General features: G+C 44.5%; 1 protein-coding gene across 1 annotated transcript in view; it reads right to left on the reverse strand.

Moving 5' to 3' along the window:
* The window catches only part of LOC307232036 (solute carrier family 23 member 1), a gene marked incomplete at both ends in the record, with an annotated part of 98,497 nt that overhangs the window by 8,993 nt on the left and 74,230 nt on the right, over positions 1-15,274 (reverse strand). The window contains 6 exons of the mRNA XM_080002917.1: positions 698-951; positions 2,697-2,853; positions 7,213-7,330; positions 9,751-9,932; positions 11,046-11,229; positions 12,093-12,250. Coding sequence (XP_079859043.1) covers positions 698-951; positions 2,697-2,853; positions 7,213-7,330; positions 9,751-9,932; positions 11,046-11,229; positions 12,093-12,250 — 1,053 coding nt within the window. The remainder of the gene's footprint in view (positions 1-697; positions 952-2,696; positions 2,854-7,212; positions 7,331-9,750; positions 9,933-11,045; positions 11,230-12,092; positions 12,251-15,274) is intronic.

A 15,274-nucleotide genomic window follows, 5' to 3' on the forward strand; every position in this document is an offset into this window, starting at 1 on the left:
TCTCGTCTCTCTAAACCCGCATGGTTTGGGGGTGGTGGCCCAGGATCAGAGGTGGCTGTACGCCTGTTGCCCATCAGAGCAATAAACAAGCAACAGGTAAATCACTCATCACCACACACACATGAAGAGAGCCTCTGCCATGACAATGTTCCATCTTTTCCCACCTTCTAACATCTTGCCACTCTTTCCAATATACTGTGTTTGCAACATCTCTGCCCATTTCTCTGTGTCAGAGGGCCCTGAAATCACCATTTGGGTGGCGTGGCAGAACTGCCACACCTTGTCTCCCTCTGTCATTCCGCCGAACAAATGTAGCCAATAACTAGTAGCGTTTTTGAAAGTTGTGTGTTCAATTGCCTTTGAAGTTTAAGGTTTCCTGTAGATATTCTTCTTCACTGTAGTTGCAGCAGTACAACTGATTATAGTAACTCCTGACATTTATAAAACATGAACCATATCTCTTCCATGACAGCAACGGTATTCCCTGTCCACATTTATGCTATGTTGGACTTGGCTCATACCAAATACAATTAATTTATATTCATATTTTATCACAAGAGTCATTACTGTACATGCAGCTTAAAAACTTTAACTCCAAAATGTATTTTTTTTTTCCAAAATGCAAAGTCTGCCAATCACCCAAAGAAATAAGCAATCATCATAACTTCAACAAAAAAGACGGGATGTGAAAAGGCACCTTTGTAATGCCCAGCGCTGCGATATTTTGGCTGTAGGAAGTCGTTCCATTGCCGGTGCCCCACAGCGCTGCCAAAATGCAGCCGAAACCCTCCACTGCGATTCCCCGGTTGATGGCGTGGTTGGGCGGGGGAGGGGCGCCTGACAGGCGGGCACAGGCGTAGTAGTCGCCAATAGACTCCATGGTGGAGGCCAGGATGCCAGCCGTCATCCCCAGCACAGAGGACACGCTGACGGTAGGGACGCCCCACTGACCTGGGAGCACACAGCAGCCACTCATTAGCGTGCATGAACACACGAGCACACATACACACACACACGCACACATTTTTTTTGTATCTTCTAGTACATTTTTAGGTGTGTTTTCTCAAGTTCTATTTTATTGCATTTCGTTGATTGTTTATCATTAAGTAATTTTATGTTGCCAAATGATGAATTGTCCATTGTTTAAGATAATACTTTCTTAATCCCCGGAGGGAAATTAAGGCATTTAAGTTCATTGCTAGGTTTGTTTGATTGTTTATTATTATTTTTTAGGTTTATTGTACAGTGGCGCCCCCAGGAATTTTTCATAGGGGTGGCCATCCCCTAAAATCCCCACTGTTGTAGTATATTTCCATATATTCCATATTCCATTACACTTGTTATGCACACACATACAGGATGCAGCATGCATGTTTGTTTGTTTTCTTGCAGGAAGGTGCTGGGCATCTCCTTGTAAATATCTGCATCGAGATGTTCTTTTGTCTGAAAGTAATCAGCGTACCTCCAGTTAATCAGAAGAACGCAGCCGACTAGTCAATTGTCCCAATGTTTTGGCTTTTGACTCAAGTCAAAAGAGGGAAGCGGGTGTGGGTTTTACTGCTCTACTCGAGAGTGCAGGCACATTTTATAATAACAAACTATCATGCTGAATGAAAAACCTAACACAGAAAAATAGGGAATTCTGGCTCATAGACTGATGTGAATTTATGTAACTAACCCTGCCTCATAAACCCTACTAAAACATGGGTTTAGGAGGTCAAATCTCAAGTTGATGAAGGCTCTGGTAGTATAACCTGTTGAAGTCAACACTAGAGGACCTTTAAACGCTGTTATGTGTTGTAATGTTAAAATCCAAAAAGTATCCACTAACTCAATGATTAAAGTAAAACTGTGATTTCCTGCAAGGCGCTGCATTTGAAAGTGCACAAGCATTTTCACATCTGGGAAGATGCTGCAAGGGCCTGCGTACATGCACGTGACCAGCACAAACCCCAGTGGGGACAAATATAGGATCTAAAACATTTCAAGAGTGGTTGTTACATCTTTGGTATGAATGAAATATATTCTGCTCAGCCACGGATGAAAAAGCCTGCTTGGCTACTGATCAAGACATAGCTGCTTTATTTTCATGGATGAAAAGTCCAAGTAGAAAGTCGCAGGAGGAAAGAAAATAAAGCTAAAGTTCACGTATATGGTAGTTGGTACAAAGTATGCCCTTCAGAGAGTACAATGGGAAGGAAATCCAACTTCACAAATAATATTGTGATTACTGGCTGGCGACTTTTAGTGACTACACATGAATAAGATATTTTTTGTATGCTGAGGTAAAATATGTTCCCTTTTATTCCAGCCAATTGAGTTAGCAGCATTTTGGCTGATCTTTGTAGAATTGTTTTGCAACTTCTGAGGCGAAAGCTTGGCCGTGCCCTGCCTCTCTCTCTCTGGGCTGGGTTAGGATTTCAAGCAGAGAGGGAGTGTAGGAGTCGCTGACAGACAAGGTGAGAAAGTGGATTACAAACAGCCACCACACTTGACAGGGGGTTTATTGTTAAGGATGACAGAGATAAAGTACACACACATTATGAGGCATATGAGGAAATGACTTCGCTGGTTTGTCATCCATGGATTTAATTCGATTCATGGCTCACTATGAGAGAAGGCATAGCAAAACAGTTTGGAAAATGATTTTGACAAGACAGAGGACTTTGTTTTGAAGGTTCTTTCTATTTTCTGACCTGGATAGGGAACGTGGAACCATGGAGCACTGGCTACAGCATCCAGGTTGGTGTCGGTCCTGGCTGAGTAGCCGTACTGGTCAGGTTTGGAAGGGAGAACCTCAAAGATGGTCAGCAAGAAGCAGACCAACCACCCTCCACACATCCCAAATAAGGCCTAAAATATGCAGGGGAAAGACGCGACATGAGTACATTTCAGTGACATTCTGTGCCTGTCATATCACTGATGTCGGAAATATGGTAGAACATTTCAAATTTGAATCATTTTCAATCCAACAATGTATTGTAAATTTACGACTGTTTTCAGAAATTCCATATGTCTTTAGTTTTCGGAGACATGAGTTTTTAATGGGACATTAGATTCAGTGTTTAATTCTTTGGCAATCAAGAAAGGAGCACATGTTTCTGCAATTCATGAAACGCACACATTGGGAACAAAATCGTGGTCTTGCATTTGCACTTTGTACTGGGTTTATGTGGTAGCTAAGACGTCTCTAGAAAGAAACATCTCAACATCGACTCAACAAACTGTCATTTATGTCACATAGTATCTCCATTCTTGGCATTTGTGGCATGTACAGCGTATTCTGTGAAGGTAAGACAAAGGAGCTGAGAGACATAAAAAGGAGTGTACTTAAGTGAATAATGTACATGTTGAACCAAATGTGCTCTTTGTGTAACAGACTGTCATCGATTAACAGCATCAGTTTTGCACAGGTCTCTACAAGAGGGACAGTTTTCTGCTGGAGACAGGCCTACCTTCCACAGTAGACGGGCTGTAACGCGCCCCCAATTTCATGTCTTCATGTCAAAAAAACACAGCTTTGTAAACAGCTTGGGGTATGAATTTTATGATAGACAGGTCAGCACATTAGGAGGGAACTGTGAAAACCTTTAATGTTCCTTTCTGTTGTATAAGGGAATTGTTTATATATAGTTATATGTATACAGTATAGCGATAAATTCCACAAATGTAAAAACAAAAAAGACATGTTGTGAGCTTCACAAAGCTGTAATTTATCAAAGGTCTGCCATTCAGAAACCAATTGTATCCAAAAACAACTTGAATGCAGCATGGGCTTCCCCGGTCTGTTATCTCCTGGTTTCTCATCTCGTTTCTTCATGACTTTTTTTTTGTCAATTGCTTTTTTATTGTCTCAGATTTTCAGTGATATTTCTGTGGGTAATAACCATTGCACAGCTTCTTCTCTGCCTGCTCCTTGCCTGACTTGTTTGCCTTCGCTGACGGATATCCTGGCTTTCATGACTCTAGTCTGTTTGTTCGAATAAACCCCTGATTTGTGAACCTTAACCTGCTCTCCTGCATTGTGCAGCACAATCTGGCCAGAAATGGACCCAGCTGACGCAGATTCGCTCAGATGGCAGATCGACGTCCAGGCGGGGGTTCTGTGTCAACAGGAGCAAAAACTCACCGCCCTGGAGGTGGCTGTTCGGGAATCCTCCTCCTGTGGGCAAGGGGGACACTCCATGTCAAGCTGCCCCGTTAAAGAGGAGGGGCTCACCAGTCAGCCAGAGGGCACTGGTGAGTCGTGCTTTTGTTCCAAAGGACAAGGTCAAGTGCTTATTGACTCGGGAGCTGACGCCAATTTTCTGAACTCCCACCTGGCAGAACAACTGGGCATTCCCCGGGAGCGGTTGTCAGAACCCTTTGATGCCAGAGCACTCGATGGTCACCTTCTCTACTCCATCACTCATTGGACTTTCCCGATACACCTTGGCATATCGGGTAACTACACGAGACACTTTACTTCCACCTCATGCACTCACCGCAACACCCAGCGATCCTGGGTTTTCCCTAGTTGGAGTTACATAATCCACAGATTGACTGGGGAACGGGGTGCATCCTCAGTGGAGTTCGTAATGTAACTTGGTATGCCTTAGATTGGCTCTGTCTGTAGTTCAAGGTGCTTTCGGAGTACCTGCCGCTGAGGGAGGTATTCAGCAAGATACGGGCCACCTTGCTTCCACCTCACCGGCACTATGACTGTGGTATCGAACCAAACAAAGGCCATGGAGTCCTATATCCAGGAGTCGCTGGTGGCTGGTATCATCTGGCCCTCTTCCTCTCCAGCCAGTGCGGGCTTCTTCTTCGTGGGGAAGAAGGACAAGTCACTGCAACCGTGCATCGATTACAGGGGCCTGAATGACATTACGGTGAAGAACAGGTACCCCCTTCCACTTAATTCTTCAGCGTTTGAACTCTTGCAGGGGGTAACTGTCTTCACCAAGCTTAATCTCTGGAATGCCTATCATCTGGTCTGCATTAAGGAGGGAGACGAGTGGAAGACGACCTTTAACACTCCCAGGGGACATTACAAGTACTTTGTCATGCAGTCTTCCAGGCCATGGTGAATGTAGTTCTCAGAGACTTTATTAATGTGTGCGTGTTTGTCTACCTGGATGATATTTTGATTTTCTCCAGATCTGTGCAGGAACACCTCCGGCATGTTAAGTGTGTCCTCCAGAGGCTGCTGGAGAACAAACTATACGTGAAAGTTGAAAAATGTGAGTTTTATGTTTCTAGAGTCTCCTTTTTGTGGTTGAGGAGGGGAGCATACAGATGGACCCAGCCAAGGTTCGGGCGGTTGTCGACTGGCCAGCCCCAGCCTCCAGGAAGAAGCTACAGCAGTTTTTGGGGTTTGCTAACTTCTACAGGAGGTTCATCCATAACTACAGCCAGGTAGCAGCGCCCCTCACTGCATTGACCTCCCTTAATGCTCCCCTCATCTGGTCACCGGCAGCGGACAAGGCGTTCGGTGGGTTAAAGAGTCGGTTCACCGCTGCACCCATCCTTAACCTGCCGGACCACTCCTGTCAGTTTGTGGTGGAGGTGGATGCCTCGGATTAGGGCGTGGGGGCTGTACTCTCTCAGAGACCGGCCGTTGACCAGAAGCTTCATCCTTGTGCTTTTCTCTCTCGCAAGTTGTCCTCCGCAGAATGCAATTATGACATAGGGAACCGGGAGCTATTGGCTGTCAAGATGGTGTTGGAGAAGTGGAGGGACTGGCTGGAGGGAACAGAGCACCCGTTTATTGTCTGGACGGACTATAAGAATCTGAAATACGTTCGGTGTGCCAAGGGCCTGAATCCCAGGCAGGCCAGGTGGGCGCTTTTTTTTTCAACTGGTTTGACTTTTCCCTCTCATACCGCATACAACAAGCAGAGGACCACCCTTCACAGCCAGAGGAGACCTTGCCGCGATCCTGTGTCATTGGAGAGGTGGCCTGGGAGATGGAGCAGAGGGTAAAAGAGGCCCTTTCTAGTAACCCAACCCCCAGCAATTGTCTTGCTAACCGCCTGTTTGTGCCAGCCAATGTACGTTCCAAGGTCCTGCAGTGGGGGCATTCCTCCCAACTAGCCACCCGGGAGTAGCCAGAAGTCTCTCTCTAACAGCGCTTCTGGTGGGAGTCCATGGATTGGGCCAAAGTCTCGTTGGACTTTGTCACAGGTCTTCTCACGTCTAAAGGTAACACTACAATTCTCACTGTGGTGGATAGATTTTCAAAGGCGGCTCACTTTTTACCACTGCCGAAATTGCCCACTGCCAGAGAAACCGCCAAGGTCATGCTTAACCAGGTATTCAGATTGCACGGCCTCCCTAGAGACATCGTCATTGTTTTTGGACCGAGTTTTGCCGACTACTGGGGGCCACAGTCAGCCTCTCTTCAGGGTTCCACCCCCAGTCCAATGGCCAGTTGGAGAGGATGAACCAGTTGATGGAGACCGTGCTGCGCTGCATGGTTTTGAAAAATTCCACATCCTGGTCCAAACTACTGCTCTGGGTTGAATATGCAACACCCTGCCCAGCTCCACTACAGGTCTCTCCCCATTTCAGTGTTCCCGCGGCTATCAGCCGCCACTTTTTCCCAGGCAGGAAGGTGGGGCCAGCGTACCAGCGGCCCAGGCCTCCATCCGCCGTTGCCAACGCACCTGGCAGCAGGCGCGGGCCACCCTACTCTGCACCTCTGACCGATATCAGAGGTCAGCCAACCGAGATAGATATATATATGATGATACTGCTAAAAAGATTAGTGTATATTTCATAGTATATAGACACTTGCAATGCTCATACCCCGTAGACAATTAAAAAAAAAAAAAAGTCCTCCAAAACAAAACTCAGTACACAAACCTTGAAGCCACAGCTTGTAAATCAGACCAACAGCTGTAAAGGTATCAGGGCAAAGGCACAGCAATTGAGTGAGATTGACAGTTCAGCATGTATTTTTCCAAATAACAATTATCAACAATGTAGTAGAGAGGGCTTCTTTCATGACATATTTGTAGTCATGAAATTATACAACAGGATTTCAAGCAGGCTCAAAATGTCCCAGGGCCATAAAACTTGGCCAAACATACACATTTCAGTTAATGTTAGACCAAAAACAAGAAAACAAGGTATGACACCAGTTGTACAGTCAAATGCGTGGTTTTGCCTTCCCATGGAGGCATGAAGAAATCACGCTGGACACAGTTTGGAAAAACATATGAAACTCACAGAGAAGAGTTTGAAGAGGGGATACTGAAAAACCTTCCACTTCTTATCCTTGTAAGCGATCATCGGGATGTCGACTTTGCTGAGATACTGAGAGAAGAGGAGGATCAGCGACACTGTCCTGTAATAAACAAGAGAGAAACAGTGTAAATTCAATTTCTCTTCTCCAAAAAGAGTTATAGTTTCCATGTATTACAGCCAGGTGAAAATCCGAGCACGCCAAAACACATCACATTGCACGGCTGCACATCCATACATGTGTTTGTGATTGAGAGAGGGGTTTGTAGGGATAGAGCAGCTACTGTTTATGGCCTATTTTACAATCTTAGGCCTTACAGGACTGGATAACACAGACATGAATTCACAGGTTATGCAAAGTACCTTTACCTTTTTTTTACACACAACTGATGACACAAATGAGAAAAAGAGAAGGGCCTTTAATTTTAGGCACAATGAAACGGTGGCCAGAGCATGTGCAATGGAGACGGCATCTGGCTGATATTTTTGATTTTTGTTGTTTTGGCAGTTATTTTTGGCTTTAGGACTGGTTCAGTGCCATCCTAAAGTAGGATTACTAGCTAAGGATATTCTTAAATTAAGACACTACACTGTAAAAGTGAAATTATTATCTTAAAATAAGATTGTCCTAAATACAGTTAGGAAACTAAAATTCCTAAATGGCACCCAAAAGTGAGATGGTGATGGCATTTGCCAGCAGCTCTCTAGTGCCTCCACTAGTGTAAGCTGCCGGGTGGAGAAGAGCACTAGGCTAAGAAGGATGTGGCTGATTAGAACCCAGACACAGCATAAGCTGGCCCTTTTAAATCCCTAAAGGTTCATTCAATGTAATGCGTTTAGTCAGGCAGACATTATCTGGGGATGGAGGTAGAAAATGAAAACAAATATCACAGGGTATGGTCAAAAGGGAACGAGAGGACAAGCCGCTGTGACACATACGATTTAGTTGCTGAATTAGTGTTTAGTATATCCAAAACCATTGTTTAGCTCAGTTAGAATGTAAAAAGTACCAGGAAGACATACGACATCCAAAAGCATTACAGTGAAATGCTAAAGGACGCTTTTATTTTTAGATGTAAAAATCATAGTACCAGTAGTAGAGTGGCATAAAAACAAACAAACAGAGTGAGCATAAATGAAACACAAAACTTGAAGTGAAGTCTATTGTGGCAGGCCAAGGGGGCATGGTCAAGCCTCCGCAGGCTTACATCCCGGGACCGCTCAGCTGCTGCAGTTCGGGCAAATCAACGGAGGGACTGCGACTGATTCGTCTGATCCTAAACCAGGAAGTAATATACAGTTTGTTGTCCACGCAGTGAAGGACGGCGTGCTTGCGGAACATGGTGCAGACCAGGCAATATGAGCACGTTACCCAAGCTGCCCAGGTCGTGAACACGCCGAGAGCCAAGACCAAGAAGGAGGTAAAGCAGTTTTTGGGGCTTGGCGGGTACTATAGGAGGTTTGTGCCGGAATTTGCGACACTGTCCAGCCCCTTGACTGACCTAACTTGTAAAGGTGCTCCAGATCCGGTCCAGTGGTCAGAGCCGTGCCAGCAGGCATTTGTCAGATTAAAGGCAGCTCTCTGTGGGGAGCCTCTACTGCATACCCCTAACTTTGCTCTTTCTTTCTGTCTGCTGACAGACACTTCAGACCGGGGGCTTAGGGCCGTTCTGTCCCAGGAGATTGATGGTGTGGACCGGCTGGTGCTGTACCTCAGCTGCAAGCTTGCAGAGTGGGAGACAAGGTACAGCACCGTGGAGAGAGAATGTCTGGCGATAAAGTGGGCGGTCACCATCTTCCACTATTACCTCCTGGGTAGGGCCTTCACCCTCTCCATGGTCTACAACAACCCTACAAGAGGCCTACAAGCAGCCCTACAACCCTATAGCCCTACAGCCCTACAACCCTTCAACTTCCGGCTGATCGACAGGCCGGGTGCCAGATGGTTGTAGCCGACTTCTTCTCACGGCCAGGGGGGGAGTCAGCTGTCAGCCAGACAGCACCCTGGCCTAAGTGTGACGGTGGGGGTATATGGTGGGCCAAGGGGGCGTGGTCAAGCTGCCGCTGCAGACAGACTGTGCAGGCTCCCATCCCGTGGCCACTCAGCTGCTGCGGATCGGGCGAATCAACGGAGGGACTTTGCTGATTCGTCCGATCCTAAACCAGGAAGTAATATACAGTTTGTTGTCCCCGCAGTGAAGGACGACATGCTTGCGGGACATGGTGCAGACCGGGCGAGACAAGCACGTTACCCAAGCCGCCAGACACGTCACGGCAGGAGCACACCTAAGCGTGGATCTAACGGACGTTTTCATTATTCATTATAATGAAAGATTAACCAAATAAAATGTTACATAAATATAATGTGTCGATCGAATTGATACAGAGACAAATTACACTACAAATAAACAATACATTGGTATTCAAAAGATGTTCCCGACATATGTTGTCTTCAGTAATTCACAAATCATTAGTGCTATCCAAACACACAGCACCTGGTGGACAGAGAAAAGATCTACTCACAAAGCTGCTATTCCCCAGTGGGCTCCAGACTTTTTCCCAGCCTCAATGAAAAGTGATAGACCGATGAGATTTATGGTCGGGGCGATAGCTAATGGGCCAATAAATCTCAGCACAAGGCCCACCAGCCCTGATAGTCCCAGCAGTATCTGGAGCAGAGATGATACCAAGATGGCCCCCTGAATCTGTGGATGATAATGTAGGATGGAGAGGGGTCAGAGGAAAGCATGCCATTTTCACATTTAACTATGCATCTAGCATTATGTAGACATGCTTAATCCTGTCTTTCTTGAATAAGGAGATCAAATTCCATCAAATGATTTAAATTCTTTGCTCAACCACCTTAGGTAGGTTCAAAGGAGTGAAAAAATAGCTTTCCCTCTGTACCTCCAGTAACTGTTCAAAACTAATCCTTTTCAGATAGAGGAGCAGCGTGTGAGCAATTTGCCTGGGGGTCATAAAGGGTGCTTGTGAAGGACTGGTTAAGGGTACAAAACCCTGACAAGAAAATTAAAGATTATGAGAATTCTCGGTGCTCCTAACAACCATCATCAAAGTGTTTGTGTTCTTGAAAATTAAACCTCTGTTGCAAGAATAGCTGTTTGGTGGTTGATGCAGAAGTCAGAGCCGTGTTACCTGAAATCCATTAATTGTGTCTGTGAAGTGAATGAATGGACCAAGATAATAAGAGTAGTGGTCTATCCTTCCTGCGTACTGTAACCTCTAATTGTCTACCCTGGATGATAGCAAAGGCTGCAATTAATAGTTAAAAGTATATACATTAAAAAACAATGAAAGAGAAGAGAGAAAGAGAGTAAAGACCCTGCATCACAGGTGTATTACACGCTTGTAAATAACAAAGTAGTTTGAAATCTGGGATGATATCTTGGCAATTGCAGACTCGAAGACCAGAGGTAGCGAATTTCACAAGACTTGACAGGAGTGCCACTTCATGCCTGTGACCAAGATGTAGGTCACCCCATGCAGCAATAGCTGGGGTGATAAAATTAAGACAAGCACAGAAAAGAAGGTACCTGGGAAGATGCTTATCAATTAGTTCAAGTTCAAGTAATTTCCTCAATTCTTATCAATTAAGTGATCAGTATACTGTATATGAATGAGGGTCTGTAAATTCTACATAAGCATCAGGAGAGAACACAAATGGATTTAAATTCAAGAATAAATCTTGGATGGGTATTCTTGGCAGTTTGGCACCGTCACCGCAGATGAAGCATGACAGTTGCAAAATGAAAATGAAATATCAATAATAATGCACTCTGATGTCACGGGTAACTTACTTCACGTATTCTTGACATCCACACCTCATCAGTATTTTCCACCTCCAGGGAGTTGGTGCCATTGTGGAGCTCCACTGACGTTCCCACAGATGAGTCTGAGGACGGGCATTGCCACTTGGGCAGGGCCAGAATGGCCAGCGTGGGGGTAATGAGGCTAAAAGTGCCCCCCTGCAGGATTGGCAACCTGTGGATCATTAAGATGGAAGGGTCAAAGGTAACAGAGCACATGGTCCTGTGAAGTTCTGTCTTTTATTACATTTACATTTAGTCATTTAGCAGACGCTTTTATCCAAAGCGACTTACAATTGTTCAAACACCGACGGACGCAGCCATCAGGAGCAATGTTGGGTTAATTGTCTTGCTCAAGGACACTACAGCCTGCTAGCAGGAGGAGCCTGGGATCGAACCAGCGACCTTTAGATCACTAGACCACCAGCTCTACCGCCTGAGCCACCATCCCCCTTTTATTAATCGTAGAGGTTGAGGTTCACATTTCCAAAGATGACTGCTGCCTAAAATGATCAACAATTAGTAACTTCAAAAGATGATATATCAATGGTTTACAACAGGATCTCCTTGGACAGCAGTAAGTATGCCAGTTCATAGAGGCATTCTTCACGAGGGTAAGGTCCCTCTCTGTGGGCCTCGTGTAACAGTATTATTTGAAGTATCATTTGAGAGTTGGAAAACTCCAGACACACAAATACACACGGCCTCACACCCTTTGTTATTTTAAACATTTTCTTGTGTTACCATGTCAGTTCAGTTGTGCATGAGGCAAACAGTTTTGACTGCCCTGACGGAAATGGCCATTAAAAAAACCTAAACACACTCCCAAACACGGCTACAATACATCCCCAGATGGATGGACATTGGCCCTTGCTTCCGATGTGAATTATGAGTGTGAGTGTGTGTGTGTGTGTGTGTGTGTGTGTGTGTGTGTGTGTGTGTGTGTGTGTGTGTGTGTGTGTGTGTGTGTGTGTGTGTGTGTGTGTGTGTGTGTGTGTGTGTGTGTGTGTGTTTGTGTGATATGAGTAAAAGCATTACCTGTTTCCAATAGTAGTCTGGAGCAGCGTGCATAGTCCAGAAACAAAGAATATGGTGGAGATGAGCTGGCTCTTGGCAGCGTTGTTGTCTCCGATGCAAAGCGGCTCAGCAAGAATCAGTGGAACTGCAATAATGCCGCCAAAAGCAAGGATGTAGTGCTGTGGACACATCAGTGTGTTTGTCCTTTAAGTATTAAGGCGGCATTATATATATATATATATATATATATATATAATTATATTTTGTGGTAAAATAGTGGCTTTTTTTTTTTTCTTGAGGTCGACCATCCAAAGCAGCGGAGAGTGCGGGAGAGAGGTGAAGGAGAGAGTACAGGCCGGATGGAGTGGGTGGAGAAGAGTGTCCGGAGTGATCTGTGACAGAAGGGCTCCAGCAAGAGTGAAGGGGAATGTGTACAGGACGGTAGTAAGACCACCATGTTGCACAGTTTAGAGGCGGTGGCACTGACAAAAAGGCAGGTGGCTGAACTGGAGGTGGCAGAGTTGAGGATGTTGAGATTTTCATTGGGAGTGACAAGGATGGACAGGATTAAGAATGAAGTACAACAGAGGGACGGCTCAGGTTGGACAGTTTGGTGGAAAAGTGAGAGAGGCCAGATTGAGATGGTTTGGACACGTGTGTAGGAGAGATGAGAGTTACATTGGGAGAAGGATGCAGGGGATGGAGCTGCCAGGCAAGAGGAAAAGAGGAAGGCCAAAGAGAAGCTTTATGGATGTGGTGAGGGAGCACATGCAGGCGGTTGGTGCGAGAGAGGAAGATGCGCAGAACAGGAGGTATTGGAGGCAGATGATCCGCTGTGGCGACCCCTAACGGGAGCAGCCCAAAGAACAAGACGGTAAAATAGTGGCTTTTTACTGTTAGCATTCTTAATGGCCGGACATGCACCACCACTCAAGGGACCACCACCAGTATCCCAGATAAGTTACAATTCAGTGCAATGTTAAAGTTAGTTAGACCTCATCTGGCACCTGGCATGTTTACAGACTGACCTCTTATTTGTACTTGTGGTGGACTCATTGTACTTCATCTTTTCAACTTGGCTTCATCTTTTCAACTTCACTATCAGTCGTCCAGAATGCTAACCAACAATGGGTTAAATAATTACTGAAATCGCAAAAGAAATGTAAGAGCAACCATGAAATGATCAATATATTAAAAAGATATATAGAGGTTCTTGAAAAACTATTTTGAGAGACTTCAATAAATAGCGGTAAAGCAAAAGGAACAGACTCAGGATCACTGCATGGCAAAGGTGAAGTGATGATGCATGTCAGCCCCAGATGGTTGAGAGTGTATAGAGGAAGATAAGGAACGGAAAAGGCAAGGAAAATCTATAGCAGGAAAAAAAGAAAACAGAAAATCTGGGACAGATGTTGGTACGCTCCTCTAGAGTTACATTGGTATTCTCAAGCTAAAGGAGCTATAAATCAGAGTGCAGCCTCAAGTTTAGTTGAACGCTATCACACAGGAACTCCCTCCTAACTCAGATTCAGACAACCTCATTGATCCCACGAATGGCAATTCATTTTTCATCTTACCCAGTCCATACACACAACTCCAAAACTCACACGCAAGGTGCATATGTGTCAAAGTCAACAGATCAATATACAGTACAGGGGTCGAGGAGCAGTAGATAAATTGTTATATTTAACATAATGACCGAGTTAGAAAAATGCAGCACGCGTTTAAAAGGACTACTGTGGGCATTTAATAGCCTGACAGCAGAAGGAATGAGGAATTTGTTCTCCTAAGGGGCACATTATAAGGCCAGCCTGAGAGCTTGACAGTAGTGGCACCCTGTCGCTGGCTCGCGCGTCGCTAGCGCACATAGTCTGTACCGTCAGAGAGGACACAGGTGGTAATCCAATCGACTAACAAAATTCTGAGTCGGGTACAGACCTAAAGAACAATAATCCATAAACACACTTTTTCTATTTGTTTTGTTGGGAGGAACGGGGAATGCGGAGCTCGCCGCTCGAGCCACAGCTCCGCAGCTTGTGCGGAGGTGCCGGATCTAATCAAATAGGTGTCGTAATCTTTGAGGAAAACATGTTCCAGCAGGATCCAGCACAAATTAAGCCCTGACCTTAAACAGTGTCACAGATATTGAGGAACGAGGGAAGACGCACATGCAAACCACAAGACTTGAGAGGCAGGAGCAGCAATAAAAAGTCTTTACAGGGTACTCAATAGCAGCGGATAATCCCAGATTAATTAAGAAGTAGTTTAGCCATAGACATGATACCAAGCTCAGGAGGTAGAGGTGGTCGTCTACTGATCTAAAGGTTGCTGGTTCGATCCCAGGCTCCTCCTGCTAGCATGCTGTAGTGTCCTTGAGCAAGACACTTAACCCCTAATTTCAACAGCTATTCTTTTAGTCACAAGTTTGGAGTTTATAAAAGGTTCAGGCCATGGGATCTCCTCATACAATCACTTTCTCTGAACACATCAAAGCTTTCCCTTTCTGGAACATTTCATTACATTCAAAGAAGAATGACACAGATAATACATTTTGACATACGTAGAACCCAAAAGAACCTCAGGCCATAATCAGGCTAGCAAATATGTAGAGTTGCACAACAGACTCCAAAACTGTAAAACCTAAGCATTTTAAAGCCTTATAATAAGTCTGGAAATATATTTTTTTTCTTAAATAAGTTAAAAAATAGGGTGAGATGATTACAATTGTTTTAAATTATATAAAAAGAGTTTTGATATATATACATAATATAAAGGCAAAATTTGTCTCAAAATGATGTCCCATTTAATTCCACTTGGTTCTTAGAGATGCAAAACATATCAATTTGCATCTGTATTGCAATGGGATAATTGACCCCATTAGCAAAAGTATGATGTGTATGACAAGAAACACATGTTATGGGATATTTTGATAAATAACAAACCGCTCGCAGCCCAATTCACTTTCCAGATGGACACCAATGCAAAACTTCTAGTTCTTAACCCTTAATTATGACCGAGGTGAGCACTTATTCTTATTTCTCCCAAAATTAAATAAATTACTCCTTTATCTTACAAAAATGTATATTTACATAAGAGGGCTTTGAATCCATGGTTCAGTAAGCCAATTTGGGAAGAATAATCAGGGAACTTTTAACATGAAAAATATGATACATGCCTTAGTATATATACTGTATTTACATTTA

The sequence above is a fragment of the Zeus faber genome (genome assembly GCF_960531495.2).
Source record: "Zeus faber genome assembly, chromosome: 6".
NCBI classification, from domain to species: Eukaryota; Metazoa; Chordata; class Actinopteri; order Zeiformes; family Zeidae; genus Zeus; species Zeus faber.